We start from the raw sequence: 25392 nt of genomic DNA on the forward strand, positions 1-25392 counted from the left end.
CCCATTAGCCCCCCCAAGATTAGTCCCCCCACCAGCCCCCAACCCCCAGGTTTATCCCCCCAGCCCCCAGAAACAAGCAGCAGGCCCCAGTTGGTGCCCGCCCCATTGGAGACACCCCCTAACACCACCCACTCAGTCCCCACGCCGGACACCTCCGCAGCGCTGTGCCCCCCCCCCCCGCCACCCCCCTCCTTTTTCCCCCCTCTCCTCGCTCTGAGCCATCGGCGGTGGCCGCGCTGCTCCTTTATTCCGGTACAAAACGAAAGGCGGCCACGTACAGTACGGAGCGGGCGGCAAAGCGGAGGGGGGGCCCCACTGCCCCCATGGCCCCCGGCCCGAAGAACCTGAGCAAGAAGCATGGCACGGCCCAGCCCTGGAGGGATGGGGGGGCCCGAGGAGCAGCCCTTGCCCCAGCGTGGTCCCCTCCCCCCAAAAAGCAATCTTCGGGGGGGGCCAGTACGGCCTCACCGCCACGAGGCTGGAATGCAAAGGAGTGTTTGAATATCAAACCTCCCCCTCCCCACCCCCCACGTGCCACGCGGGGGTGTCGGAGCGCAAGGAGAAATCCCCCCCCATCCCTGATGGTCTGCAGCAGCGCCGAGGGGGCGGCTACTCAGAATAAATACAAATAAATACAGATTCCAGCAACGCAGGACCCGACCCGGGATCCCGCTGGGTGGGTGGGGGGAATGGTGGCACTGTGCCCCCCCGGGGCCGGCGGGCTCAGCAGTCCATGGCTTCGCTGTCGGTGCAGGCAGGCGGCGCGTCGGTGCCGAAGTACCTGTCCCCAAAGTTCCCTGCGGGAGACAGGGAGAGAGGTGAGCGGGGTGACCGACAAGAGCACCTCCCCCACTCCCCCTCCCGCCCTCACCGATGCCGGGGATGATGTGGAACTCCTCGTTGATCCTCTTGTCCACGGCCGTGGTGATGATGCGGACTCGGGGGAAAGCGTAAGCCACCGAGTGCACCCCCATCTCGGCCATCAGCAGCGACAGCAGGAAGATGCGCTCCTCCGGCACGTCGTGGTCCTGCAGCACGGCACCATCAGAGCCCTGCCTGCACCCCCCCGGTGGGCTGTGAGACCCCCACCCTGCCCGGCCCCTCACCAGCAGCACGCGTACGGCCATCATGGCAGCAGCGCCGGTGGACACGGTGCTGTCCATGAGGATGACGTAGTCCTCGCTGATCTCCTTGGGCAGGCGCAGGTAGTGCAGCTGGAGGAGGACAGGCAGTCAGGCACCGAGGCGGTGTGCTGGGGGCTCAGGCTGGGGGCTGCAGGTGCTGCTCACCTCGGGCTCCCCCGTGTCGTGGTTGGTCTGGATCAGAATCTTGCCCAGGCGGATGTCCTTGCAGACGGCGGTCAGTGCTTGCTCCATGGTCTCCCCGGCTCTCAGGATGGACACGCCAGTGATCTAGGATGGGACAGGAGCCCTGCGTTATGGCCACATCCTCTGCATTCACAGCATCCCTGCTGAGTCTCTGTCCCCCTCATTCTGAACCCAGCTGCTCCCACAGGACCTGGTGGGACCCACAACTATCCCACAGGGCAAGGGACCACCCTACAGCTGACCAATGGTTGGCCAACAGCTGACTGACAGTTGACCAATGGCTGACAAAGCAATGGCTGACCGGCGGTTGACCAACAGTTGACCAATGGTTGCTCAATAGTTGACTGACAGTTGACCAGTGGTTGATCAAGCAATGGCTGATCAGTGATTGACGAACAGCTGACCAATGGTTGGCCAACAGTTGACTACTAGGTGCCCAATGGTTGACCACTGCACTGTCCCAGTTGGTACCCAGTGCATAAGGGGACTGGTACATCTCACCCGCTGTCTATGGAACCTCTTCCCTTCATAGGTCGTCCCCTGCGGCGTCTCCACCGTGACTGACTGCAGAAAGGAAAGATGAAGAGAGTGTGGGCAAAGCCATCTCCACATGGCCCCACTGCCTCTGGGGCAATAGGGATGGAGGGTCAGGGCCACACCTTCAGTGGGAGGAAGGAGAGCGCGTGCTCAATCAGCAGCCGCATCAGGCGCTTGGAGTAGAAGATGAACTCGTCCCTGGTGGTGTCCTTGTTCCTGTGGGAGTTTGGGTGCTCAGTAGCCATGTGGCCAACAAGGGACGTGAGCACAGAGCAGCCCTTGAGGCTGGAGGCTGCGGACATCTGACAGCGTGGGAGGAAGCCTACAGAGGTGGTGGGGGATTGGAGCATCCCAATGGGGAACGACTGAGAGCCCTGAGACCCCTCAGCCTGGGGGAGAGAAGGCACAGATCTGTGAGATTTCCATGAAATTCTGAGAGGTGCGGCGAGACTGCGCCAACGCTGCAGTGCTGAAGGAGGCGAGATAGAAAGTAAGTAAACACCCCACAGCACGTTACTTTCTTGAGAACACAAGGGAGACAAAGGAGCCCTAACAGCTCTCAGCTGGTCAGCAGATGGAAGTGGTGGCGTTGGCAACGGTCCCTGAGAGGCAGAAGTATATTGGATATTTTTATTCTGTATTTTGGGACATCATCTCCCACTTCTCACCATCGCACGGCGCAGATGACAGACAGCCCACCAACAGCAGCACTGGAGAAGGGCAAAGCAATTGCTTCTATCTCAGGGGTATTTCTGTGCTCAGATCTGGGTACCTTGCAGCCAGGAGCTCTGCGAGGACCAGGAAAGCCCAACAAGCCTTAGCACAAACTGGGCAGTGCATCCTGCCAAGGCACAAAGTCCAGGAGCTCAGGGCAGAGCTGACCCAAGCCCTGAAGCCTTGACTGCCAACGTATGTCCTGGAGCCCTTCCATGTGTACACAGGGACCAGTGTGCAAACAATGGCAAGGAAACACCATGCTGTGTCCACACAGGGCTACTTTCTGCTCCCCACCTCTGCACAAAAGCTGAGGATTGCCCTGGAATCTCCTTCTCCCCAAGATGCCAAGCCTGGATTTGCCGTGACGCAGTGAGCTGCTCAACTGCTGCCAGCTCACAATGCTCACAGACGGCTGCGGCATGGGGAGCCCCAGCACCGTGCAACAGGGCTGCCAGCAGCCAGTGAGCAGGAAGGCAGATCAGAAAGGCTGATCATCTATGAGCACCAGAGCCAAAGCCACTGAGCCGCCCCCAAACACAGCACCCTTTCACCAGAAGAGTTTCTCAGCCCAGGTTCCTAAAAATCGCGTTGCTTCACTTTTGCTTCCTTCCCATGGGCTTTGGTAGGATGTGAGGGGGTGGCTGATGGGCCAAGCCAACGCCCCTCATAAATGTGGTGTTTTTCTATTTACCATCTGGAAGAGGCAAAGTCCGCCTCCCCACAGCCCAGGCTGCAATGCACAGCGCTGCCGGTGAAGGGAGATTAGCGGGGCTGATCCCCTCCTCCCGAGCAGCTGAGCCAGCGCCCAGCTCTGAGCAGATTAAGTCTATCAGACACTTGTGTCCTGGGAACAGGAGGGCAAAGCAACATGTCACAGGTTCACAGGACAAGGTCTCAACTTTATGAACGTGCTATTGCCACCTACAGAAAGCAGAGCATTGGCAAGGAACGAAAACCAGAGTGAGGACAAAGCTACAGAGCAGCACCTGGTTCCTGCTGGAAGCATTAAGGGGTGGGACAGGCAAAGTGTCATCACCTTTGGTATGGTCACCCTACAGAACAGTCCTTGTGGAAGGGACTCACCTGATGATGGTGTGCATGCCCCGCACCTGCGGTGTGTTCTCCAGCACGCTCAGTGTCGCCGGCAGTGGCTGCCCCTGGTGGGCTGAGGCCAGAGCTGCCCTGCAGCAGAGAGCACCAGTCAGAGCCACGCAGTGCACACATAACACGCCAACTTCTGCCAGCACCTGGGCAGTGGGGAAGCAGCTCTGCACGGGCAAGGCGTGCTGGGTTGTGACCTGGGACACTGCATCACAGCGTGAGGAATGCCCTGCTGCAGGTGCCCACGTGATCTACCAAAAACCAGGGGAACCTCCAGCTCCTTTCTATGAGATCAACCTCCAACCTTCAGGGCAGGAATTCTGCTCCAGAGAGGGACAACAGCAGCACGTGTAGGCAGTCCCACAAATGCAGCACAGCTGCAGGCACCCCAAATGAGCTGCATGCACAGCATCCACCCCTGAGGCTGAGGAACAGCACATGCACTCAGACAACTCAGAAGAGCTTCAGCCAGCAGGGCTGGCAGCCATCCCCACCCAGAGCTGGCTGTAGCCCAGCCAGCAGGTCCCCAACATACCTGACAGTGATTTCGCGCTGGGTGGGAGAGCAGACATTCAGCGTGGCAAAAGGGGAAAGAAAAAAGAAGGGACATTTGGTCACTGTGCCAGCAGCCCTGGCCCAGCTCCCACCCCTTCTCCTGGTGCTGAACAGGGAAGGGGAAAACCCTGCTGTGAGCAAGACTGGAGCACTGGCGACATCAGGGACAAACAGGATGGCAAGAGCTGCTTGGGACCGAGGGGTGTAACAGGAGAATGAGGCCACAGCACGAGCAGGGTGCTGCTCCATCCCTGCTTCTCAGCCCTTGCCTGCCTTGAGTCACATAAAGGGGCAGTGCTGAGACCCACAGGTGCAGAGCAGTGAGCACCCCCCTCCTCACCTGCCCTCCGCCAGCCCCTCACCTTCTCCAGCTGGCTGTGCACGTGCTGCACAATAAGGTCCAGCGCCACAGAGTTCTCCCCACCTGCCCACAGAGCAGAGATTCAGGGTGAGGATGTGCACCCGCCGCAGCAGTGGGGCCGGGTGCAGGCGGCGCGTCTCACCCCGGGGCACCACGATGTCTGCCACCTGCACGCTGGGCTCGATGTACTGCTCGAAGGCTGGCTTCACAAACTTGTGGTACTGCTTGATGACACCCACGATGTCACGCCCACGCTCCATGATGTCGCGCTGCAGCCGCCGCACCAGCCGGATGTCCGAGTCCGTGTCCACAAACACCTTCATGTCCAGGAGCTGGAACACTGGGAGGGGTGAGCACCCCCTCTGCAGCCCCCCTGATCCCCCTAAGGCAGCTGTGCTGTGCCAGCAGGACCCCTCCCTCAGAATACCCCACGCAGCAATACCTTCAGCAGCTCCTTGTTTGCAAATGCCAGGATGCCCTCAAACACTATGACGTTGGCCCCGTAGACGGTTTTCTGTGGGAAGAAAGGTGCTGCATTCACCCTGCCCCTCCACTGCTGCACCCTCCCCCCCCACTGTGTCTTAGCCCAAACGCTAAGGAAGCACCCAGCCCATGGCACGCAGCCATCAGGAGCCTTTATCTCACTCCATATCTCAGCCCTCACCACAAAACCACAAGCCCTGCCCCTGTGCCCACTTCCAGCCCTGCATTCTCAGGGCACCCACCCATTCTCGGCGCCGGCTGTGAGTGGTGAAGTCGTACACGGGCACCTTCACGCTCTTGCCCTTCTTCAGCTTGCGTAGGACGCTGACAAGCAGCTCAAAGTCGAAGGCATCCGGGTGGTCGAAGTTGTAATCGCTGCGGGCCGCCAGCGCCTGCTGCCCCTCGTCCAGCACCTGGGAACGACACCGCTTAGCACCATGCCGTGCTGTGCCATGCCAGAACGCACTGCTCTCACCTTGTAGAAGGAATCCATGGACAACAACACGACCCAGGGCACGTCCAATGCTTCGATGATCCGTGTGGCCACCGTCGTCTTACCCGAGGCGCTGCCGCCACACAGCCCTGAGGTGAGCAGGCATCATCAGCATGGCCCAGGCTGAGGCCCCCGAGCCCACACCCGGCCCCAGGATGCAGCCCAGAGCCAGGCCCAGATCGAGACTGAAACCGCAGGCCCTGATCCCACGTACCAATCCTGGCCCAGCCCCAGAACCTCATCTGAACCTCAAATCCCTGATGCAGAACCAAGCCCAGGCCGGCTCTAGATCCCAGGCCCGAGCCAAGCCACAGCCCCGCTTCAGATCCCAGACCTCGCATCTCATCCCCATCTCTCATCCAACCCCAAGACCCACCCCCACCCCCGATCCGGGCCCCAGACCCCCGCCCCGCCCGCCCGCCCCGCACCGATGACGAAGGCCTCTCCCACGGGCGCCCCGGTCTCGCTGTACCAGGGCGGCCGCCCGGCCGTGTAGATGGTCCGCTTGCTGGTGCGCAGCAGCGGCGGCTCGGGCGGGCCCTGGCCTTGGCTGGCGGTGCGGCGGCGCGGCGGGGCCAGCGGCAGGCGGCTAAGCAGCGAGCCCAGGGAACCGGGACCGGGGCCGGGACCGGGGCCGGGGCCACGCTCGGGCCCCGCCGCGCCCCACTGCCCGCACCGCTCCCCCGTGCCCAACGCCGCCATCACCGCGCGGCGGCCGCGGGGCCTGGCGGGAAGGGGCGGGGCGATCTGCGAAACCACGCCCACACCCGAGGCCACGCCCACAGCCGCGTTCGTAGGTCACGCCCCATACGTCGGGCTGAGTGGGCGTGGTCACGCGAGGGGTGTAGTCTACGACAAGGTTGGCGGGCTCAGGCCACGCCCACGAGGCGGGGATAGGGCGGGGCCATAGGAAGGGGCGGGGCCTCGAGGTCCCGGCGCCGCGCGGTGCTGCCCGGCATGGAGCGCCCGTCCGCGACCGGCACCGAGAGTGCGCGGCTGCTGGGAGTCCGGGGACACAGGTACCGCCGGGCCGGCACCACATCATCGGCATCCCCATACTGGCACGGACAACCCCAGCACCGGCACCACATCACCGGCACCGACACATCACCGGCACCCCGTCATTGGCATCGGCACCCCATCACCGGCACCGGCACCATATCACAAGCATCCCCACATCGGCATCGGAACCCCCCAGCACCAGCACTGCATCACTGGCATCGGCATCCCATCATCGGCACCGGCACTACATCACCGGCATCACAACACCAGCATCCTCATACCGGCTTCGGCACCCCCAGCATCGGCACCCCATCTTTGGCACTGCATGACTGGCATCGGCACCCCATCACTTTCACCCCCAGCCCAGCACTCCATCACCGGCACCTCCGTACCAACACCTGCACCCCCAGCCCCACCACCCACCACCTCGATATCCCCATCACACCCTGCTCCCTCCCACCCCCGGGACCCGCAGTCCTCACAGCACCCTCATGCCATTTCCATTCCATCATCACCCCCATCTCTGTGCCACCCTCGTGTCCCTCCACCCGAGGGTATCCATCTGACACCAGCATCCCACTGCCACCCTCTGCACCGCTACCATTCATCCATTACCCCACGCTGGTACCACTCTCCACCCCCACAGCGGTACCATCCCCCGCCTCAGTCTGTTCCCAGGCCACCAGGATGCCCCAGCCCTGCTGCCCCCCAGGAAGGACACGCAGGAGTCGGGGGGGGTCCCGCTGTGCCCTTGCAGCCCGGCCGCCCCCGGCCCCATCGCAGAGAGGCTCCAAGCACAGAGGCAGCTGAGCATCGCCTGCAGCGTCTGCTGCATCTTCATGGTCGGGGAGGTGATAGGTAGGGGATGGGGGGACGGGATGGGAGGGGAGGGGGAGTTGGGATGGTAAAGAATAGAACACAGTGGGGTGAGATGAGATGTGATAGGATGAGACAGAATGGGAAAGGACATGATGGGACAGGATGGGATATGATGGGATGAGGTGGGACATGGTGACATAGGATGGGACATGGTGGAATGGGATATGGTGGGATGAGGTGGGACATGGTAGGGTGGGACAGGATGAGGTGGAGCATGGTAGGATGGGACAGGATGGGACACAATGGGATGGGACATGGTGGGATGGGAGGGGACATGGTGGGATGGGACATGATGGAACATAGTGGGATGGTACATGGTTGGATAGGACATGATGAGATGAGGTGGGACATGGTGGGATGGGACATGGTGGGACTTAATGGGATGGGACAGGATGGGATGGGACAGGATGGGATGGGATGAGATATGGTGGGATGGGATAGGATGGGACATAACAGGATGAGACATGGTGGGATGGGACGGGATGGGACATGGTGGGACTTAACAGGATGAGACATGATGAGATGGAGATTCGGGATGGAATGGGAATGGGAAGAAGCATAATAGGATTTGATGGGGTGAGATGAGATGTGGTGGAATGGGGAGTTGGATTGGGACAGGATGGGACATGGTAGGGTGGGGAGATGGGACAAGATGGAACATGATGGGATGGGGAGCTAGGATGGAGCAGGATGAAAGATAGTGGGTCAGGATGGGATGGGACATAATGGAATGGGACATGGTGGGATGGGATGGAATGGGATGGGATATGGTGAGATGGGACATAATGAGATGAGATAGGATATGACGGGATGGAGACTTGAGATGGGATGGAAATGGAATAGGGCATAGTGGGGTGCAATGGGGTGAGATACAATGGGATGAGGAGTTGGACTGGGACAAGATGGGACACAGTGGGATGGAATGCTGTGCCAGAGCCCGGTGCCACCCACAGGTGGGTACCTGGCGCACAGCCTGGCCATCATGACGGACGCAGCCCACCTGCTGACAGACGTGGGCAGCATGGCCGTCAGCCTCTTCTCGCTCTGGGTGTCCACCCGCCCACCCACCGCCACCATGACCTTCGGCTGGCACCGCTCGGGTGAGGGGGGGCTCAGCCCTGGGGCTGCCTGCAGCGAGGGATCCCGCTGACCCCCTCCTGCCCCACAGAGACGCTGGGCGCGCTGGCCTCCGTGCTGTCCATCTGGGTGGTGACTGCGGTGCTGCTCTACCTGGCGGCCGCCCGCATCCTCAGTGCTGACTACGAGATCGAGGCGCGCACCATGCTGGCCACCTCTGCCTGTGCCGTGGGTGCCAACCTGGTGTACGTCCCCTCCATCCACCCCCAGCCCCAGATGTGCCCCACGGCCCCGGTGCTGAGCGATCTCCTCCCCACAGCATGGCCTACGTCCTGCACCAGGGCCACGGGCACGGCGTGGGGGGCTATGAGCAGCTGGAGGGGGGCTGCCTGCCCAGTGCCCCCCTGCCCGGCAGCACCAGCGTCCGTGCCGCCTTCGTGCATGTGGTGGGGGACCTGCTGCAGAGCGTCGGCGTCCTGCTGGCCGCCACCATCATCTACTTCAAGGTGTGGGGCTGGGCTCTGCCCTACATGGGGGGCACCGCAGCCCCGCAGCCTCACGCCATTCCTCCCCCCTCCTCCTGCAGCCCCAGTGCAAGATCGCAGACCCCATCAGCACCCTCTTCTTCTCTGTCTTCGTCCTGGGCTCCACCGTCACCATCCTCAGGGACGTCTTCAGGGTTCTCATGGAAGGTGAGGGGACTTGAGGGCTGCAGCCCCCACCCTACAGCCCTTCCCTGTCCTTCCCAGCCCTATGGGGAGCAGCTGTCTCCATCCCCAGCCCCAAATGGAGGAAGGGGCTGTGGGTGACCCCTTGGCGCAGGAGCCCCACGGGGAATGGCAGCGACTGCAGTGACGGAGGAGCTGCTGGCAGTCAGCGGGGTGAGGGCCATCCATGACCTACACGTGTGGGCGCTGACGCCGAGCCACCCCCTGGTGTCAGTGCACGTGGCTGTGGGTAAGTGCCCCACACGCTGCTCACACCCCATGGCACAGCCAAGGCCCGTGGGGCTGAGTCACAGTGCCCACCACCCCCAGATGCCACCGCTGACCCTGAGACAGTGCTGCAGGATGCCACGGGGCGGCTGCAGCAGAAGTTTGGCTTCGCTGCGTGCACGGTGCAGGTGGAACGGTACCTAGAGGCAGCAGGGGGCTGCCCACATGGCCACAGCCCTCTGGCATGAGCCCCCCACCTGCTGTGGGGCTGTGGCAGCGCCTGGGGGCCACAGCTGCACCCTCCCCCCACTGCTGCCCCCACTGTGGGGCAGGGAGCAGGGCAGCGGGGAGCTGGAGCTTGGCCCATTCCTCTCTTTGTGTGTCAGTGTCTGTGTCTGTCTGTGTTCGTCCTGTCGTGCGGGGCTGCAGCCCCAATAAAGGTGTTGGAGAGCAGCCGAGGGCTCAGCATAGGGGAACTCCAATGACACCACCATTACAAAACGCACCACTTTACTGCACTGCTGCCACCACAGCTCAATGTGAGCGATTCCAGAGCCCCCGGCACCGGGGGGGGGGGGGAGAGGGGGAGCACAAGCACAGCCCCACGCACAGCCTCAGCCCAAGGCAGGGACACAGCAGCGGTCCCACTGCCCGCCCTGCACCAGCACAAAGCGCAGAGCACAGCACAGAGCCCTCTGGGCCCCAGGGGGACAGCAGGAGCACTGGATCCCTGGGGAAGGAGCACCAAGGGGGGCACGGAGCCCCCACAGCCGCAGCGAGGGGCCGGGGTTACTCGGAGGGGGGGCTCACAGGAATGCCAGGGTGGGAGCTGTAACGGGCACGGCTCTGCGGCAGCAGCTGTGGGTCCACAGCAGCTGCCAGCCCCGCCAGGCAGTGCAGGCGCACGATGCCTGCCTGTCCCCCTGACACCAGCCAGCCACACGCCTCCAGGTTGGGGCTAAAGCGCACCTGCAGGAAGGAGTTGTCAGAAGGGTGGGAAGGGAGCCCCACACCCTGGAGGTGGCACAGGGAGCTGGGTTGGGAGGGGGGGCTGCCTCACCTTGTGTAGGGCTTCCAGCTGCAAGCGGTCGAGGCTCAGCTCTGCTTTCCCCTCTTGTTTGTGCATCCGGCGCATGGGCTCACGGCTGGGGAAGTTCTTGAAGCTGCGCTGTGGGGTTGGGGGAAGGCAGGCAGTAGGCACACTATGAGGTGCAGGGGGTGGCACCCCCACACCCTGCCATAGCCCCCAGGCTCTATTCTGGTGCTGGGTGAGGTGAACCGTCCCCATCCCACACCTCACTCCTCAGAGGTCTGTTCTGCCCCATACTCACGGCTCTAAGATTGAGCAAGGGGTGGGAGCCACACCATCACCCCCAGTCCCACTGTTCCCAGCTAGGAGGGCCCATCTCCCCCCCATCCTTCATACCAGATCGGTGTCCCGGAACCGCACGTAGGCTGCGGCCACCATCTCGCTGTATTGCCGGGTCCTGGGCAGCACTGGCTCACTGCTCCCTGGCACTGCAGTGCTGCAGGGCAGCAGGTCAGCTTTGTACACCGGCTGGGGGAGAGAGGAGGCTGAGGGGCAGGTCCATATCCTTCTGAAGGGACTATGCCCAACTCTGAGGCACCTCAGGCCGAAGGGCAGAGGACAGGGCGAGGAACCCAGCCCCAAAGTCTCATTGCAGTGCCCAGACGGGAACACAGAGCAGCACTTTTCCATTGATGCAACTGCCCCCCAGCCCCTTAGTGCCTTACAAATCTGCGGTCCGAGGAGCGCTTGACATTGAGTGGGTTGACAGCCAGGTCGGGCAGCACCGCAGCCACCAGCTCGCCTGTGATGTCCCCAGCAGCCACCGTGTTCAGCCAGTCCGAGCCTGAGATGCTCTGTGGGAACAGAGGAGCTGGGAAGCAGCTCCCAGCAGTGATGGTGCCATGCCCCAGCGACCCGTGGGATTGCTCCACAGGACGGAGCCGTGTCTGCCCCTTACCCACACAGTCCCCTTGCGAGGGGCCACAAAATACGCCTTGTAGCCCAGGTACCCAGCGTCGATGTAGTGGATCCCACAGAGACCATAACTGCAACAGAAAAGGGTGAGGGCTGAGCTCAGAGCACAGCTATGTCCCAGCCTTCCTGCCCTCAGCGCGTTGCCTCTTGGAGTGCAGGAGCCCACCCATCTTCTGGAGAGCCCCCAGCACTCACGAGGCATAGCAGTTGTCCTGGGCCACGGTGACACCGTTGTAGGGCAGCAGCCAGGCCACCTCAGTGCTGAGGAAACGCTTGATGCTGTTGATGGGTTCGTAGAGGCGCCGCAGATCCCAGAATTTGATCTTTCGGTCGTTCCCTACCGTGACCAGGAAGTTGCTGAGAACCAGGAGAGAGGCGGCACTGAGACCCCAGGGCTGAGCTGTGCCATCAGCTGCACGCCACAGGGCCCTCACCCCAAAACCATCCAGCGTCTCAGGCACTGTTAGCCCTGAGCCCAGCAGCAGGAGCAATTCCCCAGCCAGTAGCAGCTCTCACCTGTTGGCTTTGCACCACTCGATGCTGCGCACGGCGTGGTCGTGGGCCAGGAAGCACTGAAAAGGGTACAGCTGGAGGGAGCCGTCGGCGTGGGACACGCGCTGCAGTGGGGATGCGGTCAGCAGGTTCCAGATGGCCACTGTGCCTGCAGGCAGAGGTGTGCTGCTGTGGTGAGCCACCCTAGCACCAAAGGTTGAAGCACAAGGGGCAAGAGCTGCTCCCTGAAAGCGGGGACTCACCATCATAAAATCCCGCCGCCAGGTGCTGGTGGGGCCGGGAGGGCATCCAGGAGAGGCTGAAGCACTGCCCACATTCGGTTGCGCTCCCTGCCTGGATGGAGCCCACCTGCAGTGTGGTGGTATGCTGCACCTGCAGGGAGAAAGGACACAGGTAAGGCCGCATTCCAGCACTGCCTATCTTGGGAGTGGGAAACACGCAGGGGTGGGAGCACGGTGCTGGGGGCAGCGAGCTCTGCAGGCTTCCTGGTGCCCCCCAGCTCTCTGCCTGCAGCAGGCAGGAGGCACATTAGGGCAGCAGCAGGGACACTGACCTTGCAGATGATGTGCTTGTGGGGGGACCCATCTGGAAGAGAGCAGAGGGAGGTCAGGGCAGGAACTTCTGGCAGCCTTGAGCTTGGCACAGCGCTCCCATGTCCCTGCCCATCCTGCTCAGAGCAACGTCCCCACACAGCCCAGCACTGCTCTCCAGCACCCCAATGTCACACACACACACACCGAGGTGCCCGCAGGATCCCCAGCACCAGCTCACGGCCCCTCCAGCAGCACCACGAGTGCCGGGGGGGGACGATGAGCTCCATGCCCTGCGCTCAGCAGGAATCCAGGCACGTCAGCACCCCGCGCACCGCAGCGGAGGCGGGAAGATGCAGAGAGCCATGCATCATCCCCGGCACCGCAATCACTGCGGGGTCATAGAGGTGGGAGCACCGAGGCCCCGCACTGCACCAAGCCCACGGCAGCAAATCGACGCCGGCATCCGACGCGACGCGCAAGGATGGGACGTGATGCCGCAGCACGGCCGCACCCGGCTGCTCCGTGGGAGAGCTGCAGGCTGGGGAAGGATCCAACCCACCCCACGTGGGGCTGCGGCAGCAGCGCAACCCATCCGGAACCAGAGCACGGATTGGGGCTGGAGACACGGGAAACCCATTTCCCATTGTCGGAGGCGAGCGGATGGATGGGGGCTGTCAGCTGCGGCTGAGCGGCCACGAGCAGCTCATCAATCTCACGCGGCTGCCGGCAGATGGGAGCATTACAAGGACCATTGGGCAGCGCCAGACCTGATCGGAGCTCCGATCCCAGCCACAACGTGCAGCTGCCAGCCAGGAGCAAGGAACACGCAGCTCTGCTTCAACGCGGCTGCAGCCACGCTCCAGCTCCAGGCTTCCCAAAACTCTGGGCACAAAGGGATGAGGGCGGCGTGGCTCTTCCTACCTTTTACCTGGGTTCTCGTGCAGCTCTGCAGTGCGCCAGGGTGCGGGAGGGCGTACAGCACCACGCTGCCATCTGAGAAAGCAGCAGCCAGGAGACCAAGCCGGCTCATCTGTGGGTGCTGTGGGACAGGCACAGGCTCTCAGCCTACCCCTGGTTTTTGAAAGGAGCCTCGGGATCACCACGTTCTGCTCAGAGAAGGCAGTGCTTTGGCAGACACAAGCAGGGAAAACCCAAGGCCAGCCTGCACACCCACCTTTGAGGAGCTGCTAGGAGGCTCCCAAGCGCCGCTGGGGCAGAACTTCATGTCCCAGACACAGCCATGATCAGCAGCGATGGCGTAGGCCAGTCCAGCTCTGTCAGCAGAGCTGTAGGTGGAACCATGAAAAACGCTGGAGCTGGAGAGCAGCAGCCCCACCACTGGGACACAACAGCCCCATGCTGTCCCATCTTCTCCACCACTCACCCCTCCTGCAGCGTGCCCAGGCCCCAGAGTTGCAGCAGTGCGGGGCCCTGGTGCAGCCCCACCACACTGTGAGTTTCCTCCATGGTTCTGTGGCAGTACAGAGCCACGTACTGCGCGGCCACTGCACCCTCTGGCGTCGGGCACCACTCCATGGCCCAGATGGGGCCGCCCACAAAGAAGGCTGCGTCCCGGCGCTCCTCGTGGGGCTGCAGGGAGCTGAATCTGTGGCAAGGAAGGGTCAGGGCACCAGGCAACAGGGGCTGCATGTGGCAGGACCCCAAGATTGCCTACTGACCTGTTTAACCTGTATAAAGCACCGCCATCTTCAAGGCCCTCCCGCTGGATGGAGAAAAGTGGAGACTTCTCCTCCACCGGCAGGTATGGGGCAGCTTCACTGGGGAGGAACGAGCGTGAAAGGTGCATCCTGCCCCTAACAGGGGGTGATCTATGCCAGAGCTGCCCCCCAGCATTGTGTCCCCACACCCAGCCCCTGCCACTGCTGCCCACAGTACCTTTCAGAGAGACACGTCCAGTTCCGTGCCAAAGGGATCCAGTCAGGGAATTCCCACTGCGAGTGCACCTGCTCCCGCCTGCAGGGGATGCCACGGACATCAGCACAGTCTATGCTGGGCCCAGCAGCTGGGTCCTGCCCCACATGTGGCCCCTGGGAGGCTGCCCAGATGTGAGGATGCCCCCATGCTGTACCTATGCCTACAGTGCTTCACAGGATGCCCCCACGGCCCTCCCACCCCCACTCACAGGCTGCAGGTGAGGCTGGAGCATTTCTCCACTGGGGCCATGATGGAATTGTGGAAGCCATTGGGAGCAACACCACGGCACAGGGGCTTGGATCTCTGGGAATGAGAGCAAAGTCAGGGCAGGGGACAGGGCAGCCAAAGGACTGTCCCCACCTGCCCAAACATCCCTGGATGAATCTCCCTGTAGTCTCCCAGCACTGTGTCACTATGCTAAGAAGCCTGACATCAGCTCCAGCAGCAGCCCAGGAGCACACTCACTCTCTTCCCACCAACTCTCACTCTTGGCTGCCTCTGCAGGAGCTCACACCCACCCTCACACTGTACACTACACTACTCCTACAGAATCCTGTTTCAGGGCACATCTGCCCAAAAGAGCTGGAGTGAGAGAAGGACACATTCACAAACACACAGCCAGCGACAGCACACTTTGTGACACTTGTAGCCCACAAAGCAAGCAGCAGTAGAGGAGAAGCTCTTCTCCTTACCCCTCCTGATGACGTCCTCACACTGTGCCCCCGGAGCGGCTCCAGTTCGGACTCCTCACTGAGTGCTGCATCACTTTCCTCCTCCTCCTCTGCCTGCAGCAGTACGTCCTTAGAGGGCACAAAATCGGCGTCCTGGGTGGGATCATCACTGTTGGCATCCTCCTCCTCCTTCTTTCTCCGACGCTTTCTCTGGACACGCTGGGGCTCCTGGGGGCCTTCGGTGGGAGCTGGGGGCTGGCACACAGATGTCAGCTCTTCTGCCAGTTCCTGGAGGTACAGCAGTGCCCTGTGACAGAGAGGCAGCACGTGGCAGTAAGTGGAGGTGCACCAGCAGCACCCATCTGTGTAACACAGCGGCACCCAGCCCAGCCCTAGAGTCTGTGGGAACCACCGAGAAGTACGAATGGAGCCACAATGGAGCCACAGGCTCAGCATCCCTCTCAGCACCAAGGGGCCCCATGGGGCTGCGTGGCTTCAACTCTGTACCTGTTCACTGGATCACTCAGAGCATCCCCCTCTCCATCCCAAGGACACCTCAGGGCCCACCCACATCTCTGTGGGCCCACACAGATCTATCCCCAGCCACTGACCCGCTCAGCCAGAGCTGATCCCCACAGCCCTCGGCTCCTGAAGCCCAACACACTTCCCAGAAGCGGGACGAAACCTTCCATGAACGGCACCCCAAAGCCGCCCGCCCGCCCCCCACAGCCCCGGCCCCGCTCACACTTTGGCCGCCCGCCGCCGGGGCCGCCCTCCAGGTGAGGTGTCAGAACCATCCCGGCCGTCCCGCAGCCCGCCGGGACCCGGCAGGCCCCGGGACAGCCGCAGCAGCACCTCGGCCTCGGGGCTCTGCGAGGCTTCCCCACGCCCATCCGCCTCCTCCAGGCCCGGGCCCTGCGGGCCGCTCGGCGCCTTAGGGCTGCGGACGGGCCGTTGCCGGGGTTTCACTCCCGCCTCCCCCGTAGCCGCGGGCGATGACAGCTCCCGGGGAGCGCCGCGACCGCGGCCCCGGCGGCTCCGTTCGCGGCAGCGCGGCCCGCGGGCCCCGGCGGCGCTGGACGCCATGCGGGGGAGTCCCGGAGCCGCACCCGAGGCGCTCAAGCCGGCGCCGCCCGCATGGCTGCCGCCCCTCCGCCGTCGGCTACAGCAGTGCTCAACGCCGGGCCCGGAGCCCGCAACATGGCGGCGCGCGGCGCGCGGAGATGACGTCACGACATAGAGATGTTCCGTCACGTGACAGGAGGCGGGACGTCTCTAACAATCATTGGGAGACAGAGAGATAGAGGCGGGAACTGCGCAAAAACGGGGCGGGGATATGCAAATCTACCGTATTGCATGCCGGGAGCGCAGCGCCACACACAAAGAATCCACGTGGATCCCGGTGAGAGCCTCAGCGTGAGACTGCGTGCGGGAATCTGTGATGCGGAGAGCGGGCCAGGGAGGGGCGGAGGTGTGCGTTGAAGCGCGGGTCGCCGTGCGGTGCGGGCTGGTGGCGGGGCGTGGGGAGCGGAGCGGTGGGAGAACAAAGCATACTTACCTGGCAGGGGAGACACCATGATCAGGCAGGTGGTTTTCCCAGGGCGAGGCTCATCCCCTGCACTCCGGGTGTGCTGACCCCTGCGATTTCCCCAAATGCGGGAAACTCGACTGCATAATTTGTGGTAGTGGGGGACTGCGTTCGCGCTCTCCCCTGACATCTTCGGTTTAATGACAGACTGGGTGAAAGAGGATGACGTGCAGACTGCTGTGGTGGCTGTGAGCAGAGCGCAGCTTGGACGCTGCCGAGCGAAGGCGCGTTGGGCTGGCGTGCAGCTGCGCCTGGCAGGATCGCGGAACAGCAGGAGCGCCTGCTGACAAGAGGCGTTCCTCGCGGGTCGGGGTTGGAAGCACTGCTGTGTCACGTCTGTGCAGGCGGCACGGGCAGCGGGACCGAGTGCGCCCTCAGCGAGTCTGCAGGTGAGACCAAGCGGAGCGGTGCGGCTGCCAGAGGGAAGGGACGCCGTCCAGAGGGACCTGGGCGGGCTGGAGAGATGCGGGCTGGGCGGAGAACGGCTTGAGAGCAGCGCTGAGGAGGATTTGGGGCCGGCGGTTGATGGAAGACTCAACACGAGCTGGCGGCGTGTGCTCGCAGCCCGGAAGGCCGGCCGTATCCTGGGTGGCATCAACAGAAGCGTGACCAGCAGGGTGAGGAAGGTGATTCCGCCCCTCTGCTCTGCTCTCCTGAGACCTCACCTGCAGTGCTGCGTCCGGTGCTGGAGCCCCCAACACGAGAAGGACGTGGAGCCGTTGGAGCAGGGGCAGAGGAGGAACACGAAGGTGGTCAGAGGGCTGGAGCGCCTCCCCTACGGGAACAGGCTGAGAGAGCTGGGGCTGTGCGATGGGGAGGAGAGAAGGCTCTGAGGAGACCTTGTGGCAGCCTTCCAGTCCTGAAGGGCCTACGGGAAAGCTGGGGAGGGACTTTTGGTAAGGGCAGGTAGCGACAGGACGAGGGAAAATGGCTTTAATCTGGAAGAGGGCAGATTCAGACTGGATATCAGGAAGAAATTCTTCACTGTGAGGGTGGTGAGACACTGAACAGGCTGCCCTGTGAGGCTGCGGATGCCTCTGCATCCTGGGCAGCCTGCATCCCACAGATGCCTGTGCAACCTGGGCTAGAGTAAGGTGTCCCTGCCTACAGCAGGGGTTGGAACTACGTGAGCTTAAAGGTATCTTCCAACACCAACTGCTTTACAGTTCGGTGTTCTGTGAGTCAGCACCGCACACACTGCTTGCATCTGCATCCTGCATCAGCAGGAACGGAACGCGCGTGGGGGACCAGTAAGACCTTCAGGAGCACGCTGATCCGCACGGCCCCGCACCCTGCCGAGGATTGTCCCGCAGCTAGCGCCGGGCCAGCGGCTTTCAGGACGGCGGCGCTGCGCAGAGGGTGGAACCGGAAGCAGGGATCAGCCGCGGCGCGGAGATGCTGCGGTGCGACTGACTGGCGGGGGCGGGGCCATGTGGAACGGGGCGGGGCCATGCAAAACTGCGCGCGCCTCGGAAGACCTGTGAGAGGGGCTGCAGCGGGAGAGGGCGGGCCATGCAGATCAGTATGCAGATCGCTCCGCGCGCGGCATGCCGGGAGCGCACTAAACAAGGAACGGAACGCGCGTGGAGCCACATGGGCGCAGCGTGTGCCTCCGTGCGGAAATCTTGGCGCGGGAATCTGTGCACGACCGCGGCACAGGGTGGGTGTTCGGGGCGCAGGTCGCCGTGCGGTGCGGGCTGGTGGCGGAGCGTGGGGAGCGGGGCGGCGGGTGAACAGAGCATACTTACCTGGCAGGGGAGACACCATGATCAGGCAGGTGGTTTTCCCAGGGCGAGGCTCATCCCCTGCACTCCGGGTGTGCTGACCCCTGCGATTTCCCCAAATGCGGGAAACTCGACTGCATAATTTGTGGTAGTGGGGGACTGCGTTCGCGCTCTCCCCTGACATCTTCGGTTTAATGACAGACTGGGTGAGAAAGGGCGGCCTGCAGGGCGCTCACGTGAAGCTGCTCCGGAAGGTCATACTGGTCTCACAGTGAAGAATTTCTTCCTGATATCCAGTCTGAATCTGCCCTCTTCCAGATTAAAGCCATTTTCCCTCGTCCTGTCGCTACCTGCCCTTACCAAAAGTCCCTCCCCAGCTTTCCCGTAGGCCCTTCAGGTACTGGAAGGCTGCCACAAGGTCTCCTCAGAGCCTTCTCTTCTCCCCATCGCACAGCCCCAGCTCTCTCAGCCTGTTCCCGTAGGGGAGGCGCTCCAGCCCTCTGACCACCTTCGTGTTCCTCCTCTGCCCCTGCTCCAACGGCTCCACGTCCTTCTCGTGTTGGGGGCTCCAGCACCGGACGCAGCACTGCAGGTGAGGTCTCAGGAGAGCAGAGCAGAGGGGCGGAATCACCTTCCTCACCCTGCTGGTCACGCTTCTGTTGATGCCACCCAGGATACGGCCGGCCTTCCGGGCTGCGAGCACGCGCCGCCAGCTCGTGTTGAGTCTTCCATCAACCGCCGGCCCCAAATCCTCCTCAGCGCTGCTCTCAAGCCGTTCTCCGCCCAGCCCGCATCTCTCCAGCCCGCCCAGGTCCCTCTGGACGGCGTCCCTTCCCTCTGGCAGCCGCACCGCTCCGCTTGGTCTCACCTGCAGACTCGCTGAGGGCGCACTCGGTCCCGCTGCCCGTGCCGCCTGCACAGACGTGACACAGCAGTGCTTCCAACCCCGACCCGCGAGGAACGCCTCTTGTCAGCAGGCGCTCCTGCTGCTCCGCGATCCTGCCAGGCGCAGCTGCGCTCTGCTCACAGCCGCCACAGCAGTCTGCACCTCATTCTTTCTCACCCAGTCTGTCATTAAACCAACGATGCCAGGGGAGAGCGCGAACGCAGTCCCCCACTACCACAAATTATGCAGTCGAGTTTCCCGCATTTGGGGAAATCGCAGGGGTCAGCACACCCGGAGTGCAGAGGATGAGCCTCGCCCTGGGAAAACCACCTGCCTGATCATGGTGTCTCCCCTGCCAGGTAAGTATGCTTTGTTCTCCCACCGCTCCGCTCCCCACGCCCCGCCACCAGCCCGCACCGCACGGCGACCCGCGCTTCAACGCACACCTCCGCCCCTCCCTGGCCCGCTCTCCGCATCACAGATTCCCGCACGCAGTCTCACGCTGAGGCTCTCACGGGGACCCACGCGGAGTCGTTATTTGTGGGCGCTGCGCTCCCGGCATGCTGCGCGCCGTTCTTATTTGCATAGGTCCCCCCTTATCCAAGGATCTTAGCTCCAGCTGCTCTGATTCTTAGCTGCCTCATTTGCATGGCCACGCCCCTTCTGCTGGCTGCCTCTGCCACAGGCTCGGCTCGGCTCGGCGCTTCTGGGCTGCCGCTCTCCGATTCCCCAGCGTCGCCCTGCCCGGGCTGCATCATCCCCGCTGATTTCTGCCCTCCCAGCCTTGCTGCTCCTTGTTCCCTGTGGCCAGAGATGGGAGCCTCCTAAACCTCCCATCCCAGGCTTCCCACCCTTGGCTATTCTGGTGAAGTGGGATGGAGGTACTCCCGCAGCAGCTGCAGGCTGGGAGGAGCTCCATGCATACACTGTGTCAGCAGCTCCCAGCGCTGCGCACCCCAGGATAGCGCAGAACTGAGCCCAGGGTGCCACAAGCTGCCACAAGTGCCTGGGCTTCTGCCACACCACGAAACGAGACACATTACGGCCACGAGGCTTGGTTTATTAGGATCCATGCAGCTGCCCCCTACTGCTGATCCACGTTCTTGACGCGCAGGACGACAGGCACCGAGGTGCAGGGGATCATGCCCAGGTCTGTGATAACCAGATCCACCAGATCAGGCGGCGTCACATCATACACCAGGTTGAGGAGACGCAAGGACTTGTTCTCTGCCCAGCCGCCCAGCTGGGCCTGCCCCTTGCGCAGCACGATCAGGTCATCGGGGTCATCTGCAGAGAGAAGGGATCAGAACCTCCGGGCAGGGAAATGACACAGCGGTTCAGCCCACCAGAAGCAGGAGGAGGGCTCAGATCCTTAAGTGGGAAAATGGGGGTAGAGCCATACCCAGCTCGTTGGAGACAAAGGAGTCCGTCTGCACCCTCTCGCAGAACTTGTACGTCTCGCAGCACACCAGCACAGGCACGTTGTAAGCCTTGGAGACCAGCGCGATCTGCGACGTCCCCACACGGGACATGACGGAGCCATTGGCCAGCAACGCGTGGGCTCCCAGCAGCACTTTGGACACCTGCCATGGAAGCACGAGGAAGCAGCCATCGGCACCAGCGATCACACGGCAGCCTCCCATCCCGAACCCGCTCGCTCCTCACCTCAGGCAGCACGTAAGAAATGGCGTTGATCATCACGTAGGTGCAGTGAATGCCGCGGCGCACCAGGCGTCGCAGCGTCTCCCGCCCCTCCAGCCGCGGCCGGCTGTCCACCACGATGACACGGAAGGTCCGGTCCGTCTGCATGTGTGCGTCGCACAGCGTGCGGTTCACCAGCGACGAGCTGTTGGGCACCTCAGGGGGTTGCTCTGCCTGGGCCGAGCTTTCCCCCTCCCCAGACCCCACGCACCTGCCCCCCATCCGCCCCGATCGGGGTAGAGCTGAAGTCTGCCCTCGCTGAGAACGGCGTCACCCCTCCGGGCCCGGCTGTGCTCTTACCATCCGTACACCAGGATCACATCGTTGTCGTTTATCTTCTCAAAGGCAGATTTCGAAATGGCTTCAGCTGCCAAAACAATCTTCTCCCGCAGGTAGTTGTCGATAGTGCCCTGCAGCTTCTCCTTTGCCTGGGGAGACGGTACCGTGACAAACAGCATCATTTTGACCTTTGTCCTTTGCTACCTGGGATGACTGTGAGCTTAGCACTGCCTGTGAGCCTCATCCTGCTCCCAGCCTGTTTGCTGAGTGGCACCTCTGCTTCCAACAGGGGTTCTGTAGAACATGCAGGGCCAGTTCCTATCCCAGCACAGGGCTAGCAGCACACCATGGTGCCTCACTATGCACTGCATGTGCTCTTTCTGCTGCAGCTTCATAGAATAATAGAGTGGCCTGGGTTGAAAAGAACCACAATGCTCATTAATGTCAACCCCCCTGCTGTGTGCAGGGTCGCCAACCAGCAGACCAGGCTGCCCAGAGCCACATCCAGCCTGGCCCTGAATGCCTGCAGGGATGGGGCATCTACAGCGTCCTTGGGCAACCTGTTCCAGTGCCTCACCACCCTCTGACTGCTTGGCTTCCCCCATTTTACACCCTTGCTCCTGACCAACTCCAGCCTATTGGCCTATAGACACTAGCAGCTTGGTTGGAGCCTGCAGTTTGTGTGCAGCCACTCACCTCCTCCTCTCTCAGGGTGTCAGGGAGACATGAAATCTCCTTCTTGAGGAACTTAATGGCATTGCCCATGCTAACTGAGAGGGGCCGGCACTGGTTCAGGAAGCTGCAGAGAGGAAATGTGCTTAGCTCCAGGGTAGCCTGGAGGACAAGAATAGAAAAAGTGAAGATGCAGCTGGGCTGGGGATGGCAGCCAGAGGCAGAACCAAAGCCCCAGAAAAGCTCCAGCGGAACAGAAATCCGGAGAGATGGCTGATGGACCACATCAGTCTCTCTATTCTGGCACTGGGTCCCCTTACCTGATGTGTGGCTTTAGCTTGGCCACTAGGTCCCTTGATAGCTCCTCATTAGGGGGAGTAGAGTAATCCCGAATCAGCTGAAACAAGAAGAGCAAGCATGAGTTGGGCCAGGCACTGCATGTACCCTCAGAAGCTTGCAGACCAGGCACTCTGTGTACAGCACAACTTGATAAATTTCTGCAGAAAGGGAAATAGCGTGCTCTGGGACTCAAATCTGCACAACTAGAACAGGAGCCTAGCAGGATGAATGCTTGAGGCCAGAGAAAATAGGTGTGGAGAGGACTGAGCAGAACCACGGTCCCCATAGCTGGGGGAGAGGAAGAGATGCTGGCACCCAGTGTAACATCCCTACTGCCTGGTGGGCATAGGCAGCCCCCATACCTGTTTGAAGACTTCCAGCAGAGCGATGCAACGGGCATTGGAGCCGTTGATGATACCCTGCGAGTACTGGAGGCCGAGGCGCACCACAGCTGGGTGAATTACTGTGGAGGGGATGCTGCAGAGGCAAAGGTGTGAGAGCTGTCAGCTTTGGTGCTCCAGAGCCCAAAAGAGGCAAAGGCATGCCTTCCACAAACAATCTGAGGGATGCACTATAAGAAGATCTGTCAGCCCAGCCCTACTTGGCCCGTGAGCATTTTACAGACAGGATGGCTGAAGCAGAGCCACGGGCCTGGGCTGAGGAGGCCTGGCTGAGGCCACATACCTCATCTGCTGTGTCAGCGGCTTCTTCCGGCTGTACTGGTGCAAGTGGGAGAACAGGTTGACCTTGGTACCGTAGTCCTGCCTCAGAGGTACCTGACGCCAAACAGCATCAATGATGACTCGTTCAAGGCTACCATCCAGCCCTGCTTGTTCCAATACCACTAATTTCACCTAACACCTACTGGCTGGGTTACATCAAAGGTTCCTTCTGCCCAGCAGAGGGCAAACCCTACTCCCTGCCATGCCTGAACGTGACACCCAGCACACAGACCTGAGGCAGAACTGCCCTGCAGCTTTTATCTTGCTGCCCCTACCTGCTGGCGCTCCAGCTTCTTGGCTAACTTCCTCTGGGCAGCAGGGTCATCCACCTGCACGTGCTCTGGCAACCGCTTTACCACTGTGAGGATAGCAAAGAAGGTGGCATGAGGCAGCGGTGAACTGTTGTAACCCACAGCCCAGCCAGACTGCCCCAATGGCAAGGCACATCCAGCAGCCAGGACATCACAGAAACGGTGCCAGGATGGGGCACAACCTACAGGACCCCAACCCGCTCACCCAGCAGCCCCCTGCACCCCAGCAGCGACATCTTTACCAGATGGAGCCTCAGTAGGGGTCAGCCTGGGCCTGGCGGGTGCAGTTCCTTGTCCCAGCTCTGCTTTCTTGGCCTGCTTCTGGGCCCGCTCAGCCTCTTGCTTGGCCCGGCGCTCTGCTCGCAGCTCTGCTTTGCTCTTGCCCCCCATGGGCTTCTCGCTGTCGTTGGGGACATTGGCTGAGGCTGGGGGGGATGCGGGGTGAGGAGCAACTGTAGGAGACACGTGGAAGGAAAGGATGTTCCTTCATGGTGGAAGGAAGGGATGCCATTCAGAGGGACCTCAACAAGCTAGAAAAGGTGGGCCTGGGTGAACCTGATGAGGTTCAACATGGCAAAGTGCAGAGTGTTGCACTTGGGCAGAGGAATCCCAGGCATCCGTACAGACTGGAAGGAGCGGTCCTTGAGAGCAGCCCTGCAGAGAAGGACCTGGAGGTCCTGATGGATGAAAAGCTGAACATGAGCCAGCAGTGCGCTCTTGCAGCTTGGAAAGCAAATGGTATTCTGGGCTCCACCAGAAGAGGGGTGGCCAAGAGGGACAGGGAGCTGATTGTCCCCCTCTTCTCTGCTCTTGTGAGGCCCCATCTGGAGCACTGTGTCCAGGTCTGGAGCCCCCAGTACAAGAAAGACAGGGAGCTGTTGGAGAGGGTCCAGAGGAGCCACAAAGATGATCAGGGGACTGGAGCACCTCCCCTGCAAAGACAGGCTGAGGGAGCTGGGCTTGTTCAGCATGGAGAAAAGAAGGCCGCAGGGTGACCTCAGTGCAGCCTGGCAGTACCTAAAGGGAGCCTACAAACAGGAGAGGAATCAACTCTTTGAAAGGGCAGATAACAGCAGGACAAGGGGAAATGGTTTGAAGTTGAGGGAGGGAAGATTTAGGTTGGATAACAGTGGAAGTTCTTTACAGAGAGAGTGGTGAGGCCAGGTTGGATGGAGCCCTGGGCAGCCTGGTCTGGTATTAAATGGGGAGGTTGGTGGCCCTGCTTGTGGCGGGTGGTTGGAGCTTCATGATCCTTGAGGTCCCTTCCAACCGTGGCCATTCTGTGATTCTACGAGACAGAAAGGGGAGCCCTGCGCCCAGCCTCCATCGCTGGGAGATGCAGCGGCGGCTCGGTGGGGAGCCACTCCTTTGGGTGAGGGTCTGCCCTTGGGAAGGTGGGGCCGAACAAAGCCCCCCTCCGCCCCGTGCAGCAACACGAGGACCCTCAGGACAGCCCCATTTCCCGGGGAGGAGGCATCGGACCTCTCTCTATCTGCATCCTGTGAGGAGGATGAGGAGGGCAAGAAGGACTCGTGCACAGCACTACGGGACGCTCTGCGGCTCCCACCCGCCCCGCGGCCGCTCCCACCCGGCAATGCCGCACCGCAGCGCCGTCGGAGGGCAGGCTGCGGACAGGCTCTCACCACGGGGCTGCGCGGGGTCCGCCGCCGTGCCCGGCTCCGCGGGCTCCGCCGCCGCTCCCTTCTCGCTCCTCTTCTTCTTCTTCTGCTGCTTCTTCTCCTTCCGGAGCTGCAGCTTCTCCTCCCGGGACAGCTCGGGGCCCTGCGGGCACACGGTGAAGCAGCCCCGGCCCCGCGCCGCTCCCCCGCCCGACGCCCGGAGCCCCGCTCACCTGCGCCACCGCCGGTACCGACGGGGCCGCTCCGGAACCCGCACCCGGAACGGGGGCGACGTGAGAGGTTCCCCGGTCCCGGTCCGCCCCACGCGCCCGGCACGGCTCGCGCTCACCGCCCGGCGCCTCCGGCTCCGCCATGACGGCCGCCGACCCTCCCCACGTAGCGCCCCCTGCCGGCCGGAGGGCGCCG

The 25392-nt window shown here is 62.2% G+C and overlaps 4 protein-coding genes and 3 non-coding genes across 7 annotated transcripts; 3 read left to right on the forward strand and 4 right to left on the reverse strand.

The window, feature by feature from the left end:
* Positions 1–226: 226 nt before the first annotated feature.
* On the reverse strand, positions 227–6289 carry LOC125689635 (uridine-cytidine kinase-like 1). Its single transcript, XM_048937074.1, has 14 exons — positions 6004–6289; positions 5558–5664; positions 5325–5495; positions 5042–5113; positions 4742–4931; positions 4601–4662; positions 4219–4235; positions 3666–3764; positions 1988–2081; positions 1830–1892; positions 1290–1412; positions 1107–1214; positions 872–1028; positions 227–797 (listed from the first exon to the last, which is right to left on the reverse strand). Exons 1-14 carry the CDS (start codon positions 6275–6277, stop codon positions 724–726), a joined length of 1611 nt encoding a protein of 536 aa, XP_048793031.1. The 5' UTR covers positions 6278–6289; the 3' UTR covers positions 227–723.
* Positions 6290–6496: 207 nt separating this feature from the next.
* SLC30A3 (solute carrier family 30 member 3) lies at positions 6497–9839 on the forward strand. Its single transcript, XM_048937054.1, has 8 exons — positions 6497–6594; positions 7245–7435; positions 8410–8556; positions 8625–8778; positions 8853–9039; positions 9120–9225; positions 9356–9490; positions 9571–9839. Exons 1-8 carry the CDS (start codon positions 6533–6535, stop codon positions 9714–9716), a joined length of 1128 nt encoding a protein of 375 aa, XP_048793011.1. The 5' UTR covers positions 6497–6532; the 3' UTR covers positions 9717–9839.
* Positions 9840–9982: 143 nt separating this feature from the next.
* Positions 9983–16843, reverse strand: GTF3C2 (general transcription factor IIIC subunit 2). The gene is made up of 19 exons (XM_048938039.1): positions 16684–16843; positions 16482–16561; positions 15871–16400; positions 15147–15432; positions 14663–14757; positions 14416–14493; positions 14199–14297; positions 13904–14125; positions 13694–13805; positions 13441–13558; positions 12540–12571; positions 12229–12358; positions 11990–12134; positions 11669–11830; positions 11457–11544; positions 11224–11352; positions 10895–11026; positions 10529–10636; positions 9983–10437 (listed from the first exon to the last, which is right to left on the reverse strand). Exons 1-19 carry the CDS (start codon positions 16841–16843, stop codon positions 10258–10260), a joined length of 2886 nt encoding a protein of 961 aa, XP_048793996.1. The 3' UTR covers positions 9983–10257.
* Positions 16676–16839, forward strand: LOC125690235 (U1 spliceosomal RNA). Its single transcript, XR_007375563.1, has one exon. It is a non-coding gene; the product is annotated as a U1 spliceosomal RNA (small nuclear RNA).
* Positions 16844–18453: 1610 nt separating the features above from the next.
* Positions 18454–18617, forward strand: LOC125690236 (U1 spliceosomal RNA). The gene has a single exon (XR_007375564.1). It is a non-coding gene; the product is annotated as a U1 spliceosomal RNA (small nuclear RNA).
* Positions 18618–19526: 909 nt separating this feature from the next.
* On the reverse strand, positions 19527–19690 carry LOC125690237 (U1 spliceosomal RNA). The gene has a single exon (XR_007375565.1). It is a non-coding gene; the product is annotated as a U1 spliceosomal RNA (small nuclear RNA).
* A 577-nt stretch (positions 19691–20267) lies between these two features.
* Positions 20268–25364, reverse strand: EIF2B4 (eukaryotic translation initiation factor 2B subunit delta). Its single transcript, XM_048937192.1, has 12 exons — positions 25200–25364; positions 24991–25129; positions 23590–23799; positions 23312–23394; positions 22999–23090; positions 22677–22791; positions 22296–22372; positions 22000–22102; positions 21325–21452; positions 20989–21169; positions 20726–20906; positions 20268–20610 (listed from the first exon to the last, which is right to left on the reverse strand). The coding sequence occupies exons 1-12, from the start codon at positions 25338–25340 to the stop codon at positions 20408–20410; spliced, it is 1653 nt and encodes a 550-aa protein (XP_048793149.1). The 5' UTR covers positions 25341–25364; the 3' UTR covers positions 20268–20407.
* Positions 25365–25392: the final 28 nt, after the last annotated feature.

This window comes from Lagopus muta, chromosome 2, assembly GCF_023343835.1.
Source record: "Lagopus muta isolate bLagMut1 chromosome 2, bLagMut1 primary, whole genome shotgun sequence".
Lineage (NCBI taxonomy): Eukaryota > Metazoa > Chordata > Aves > Galliformes > Phasianidae > Lagopus > Lagopus muta.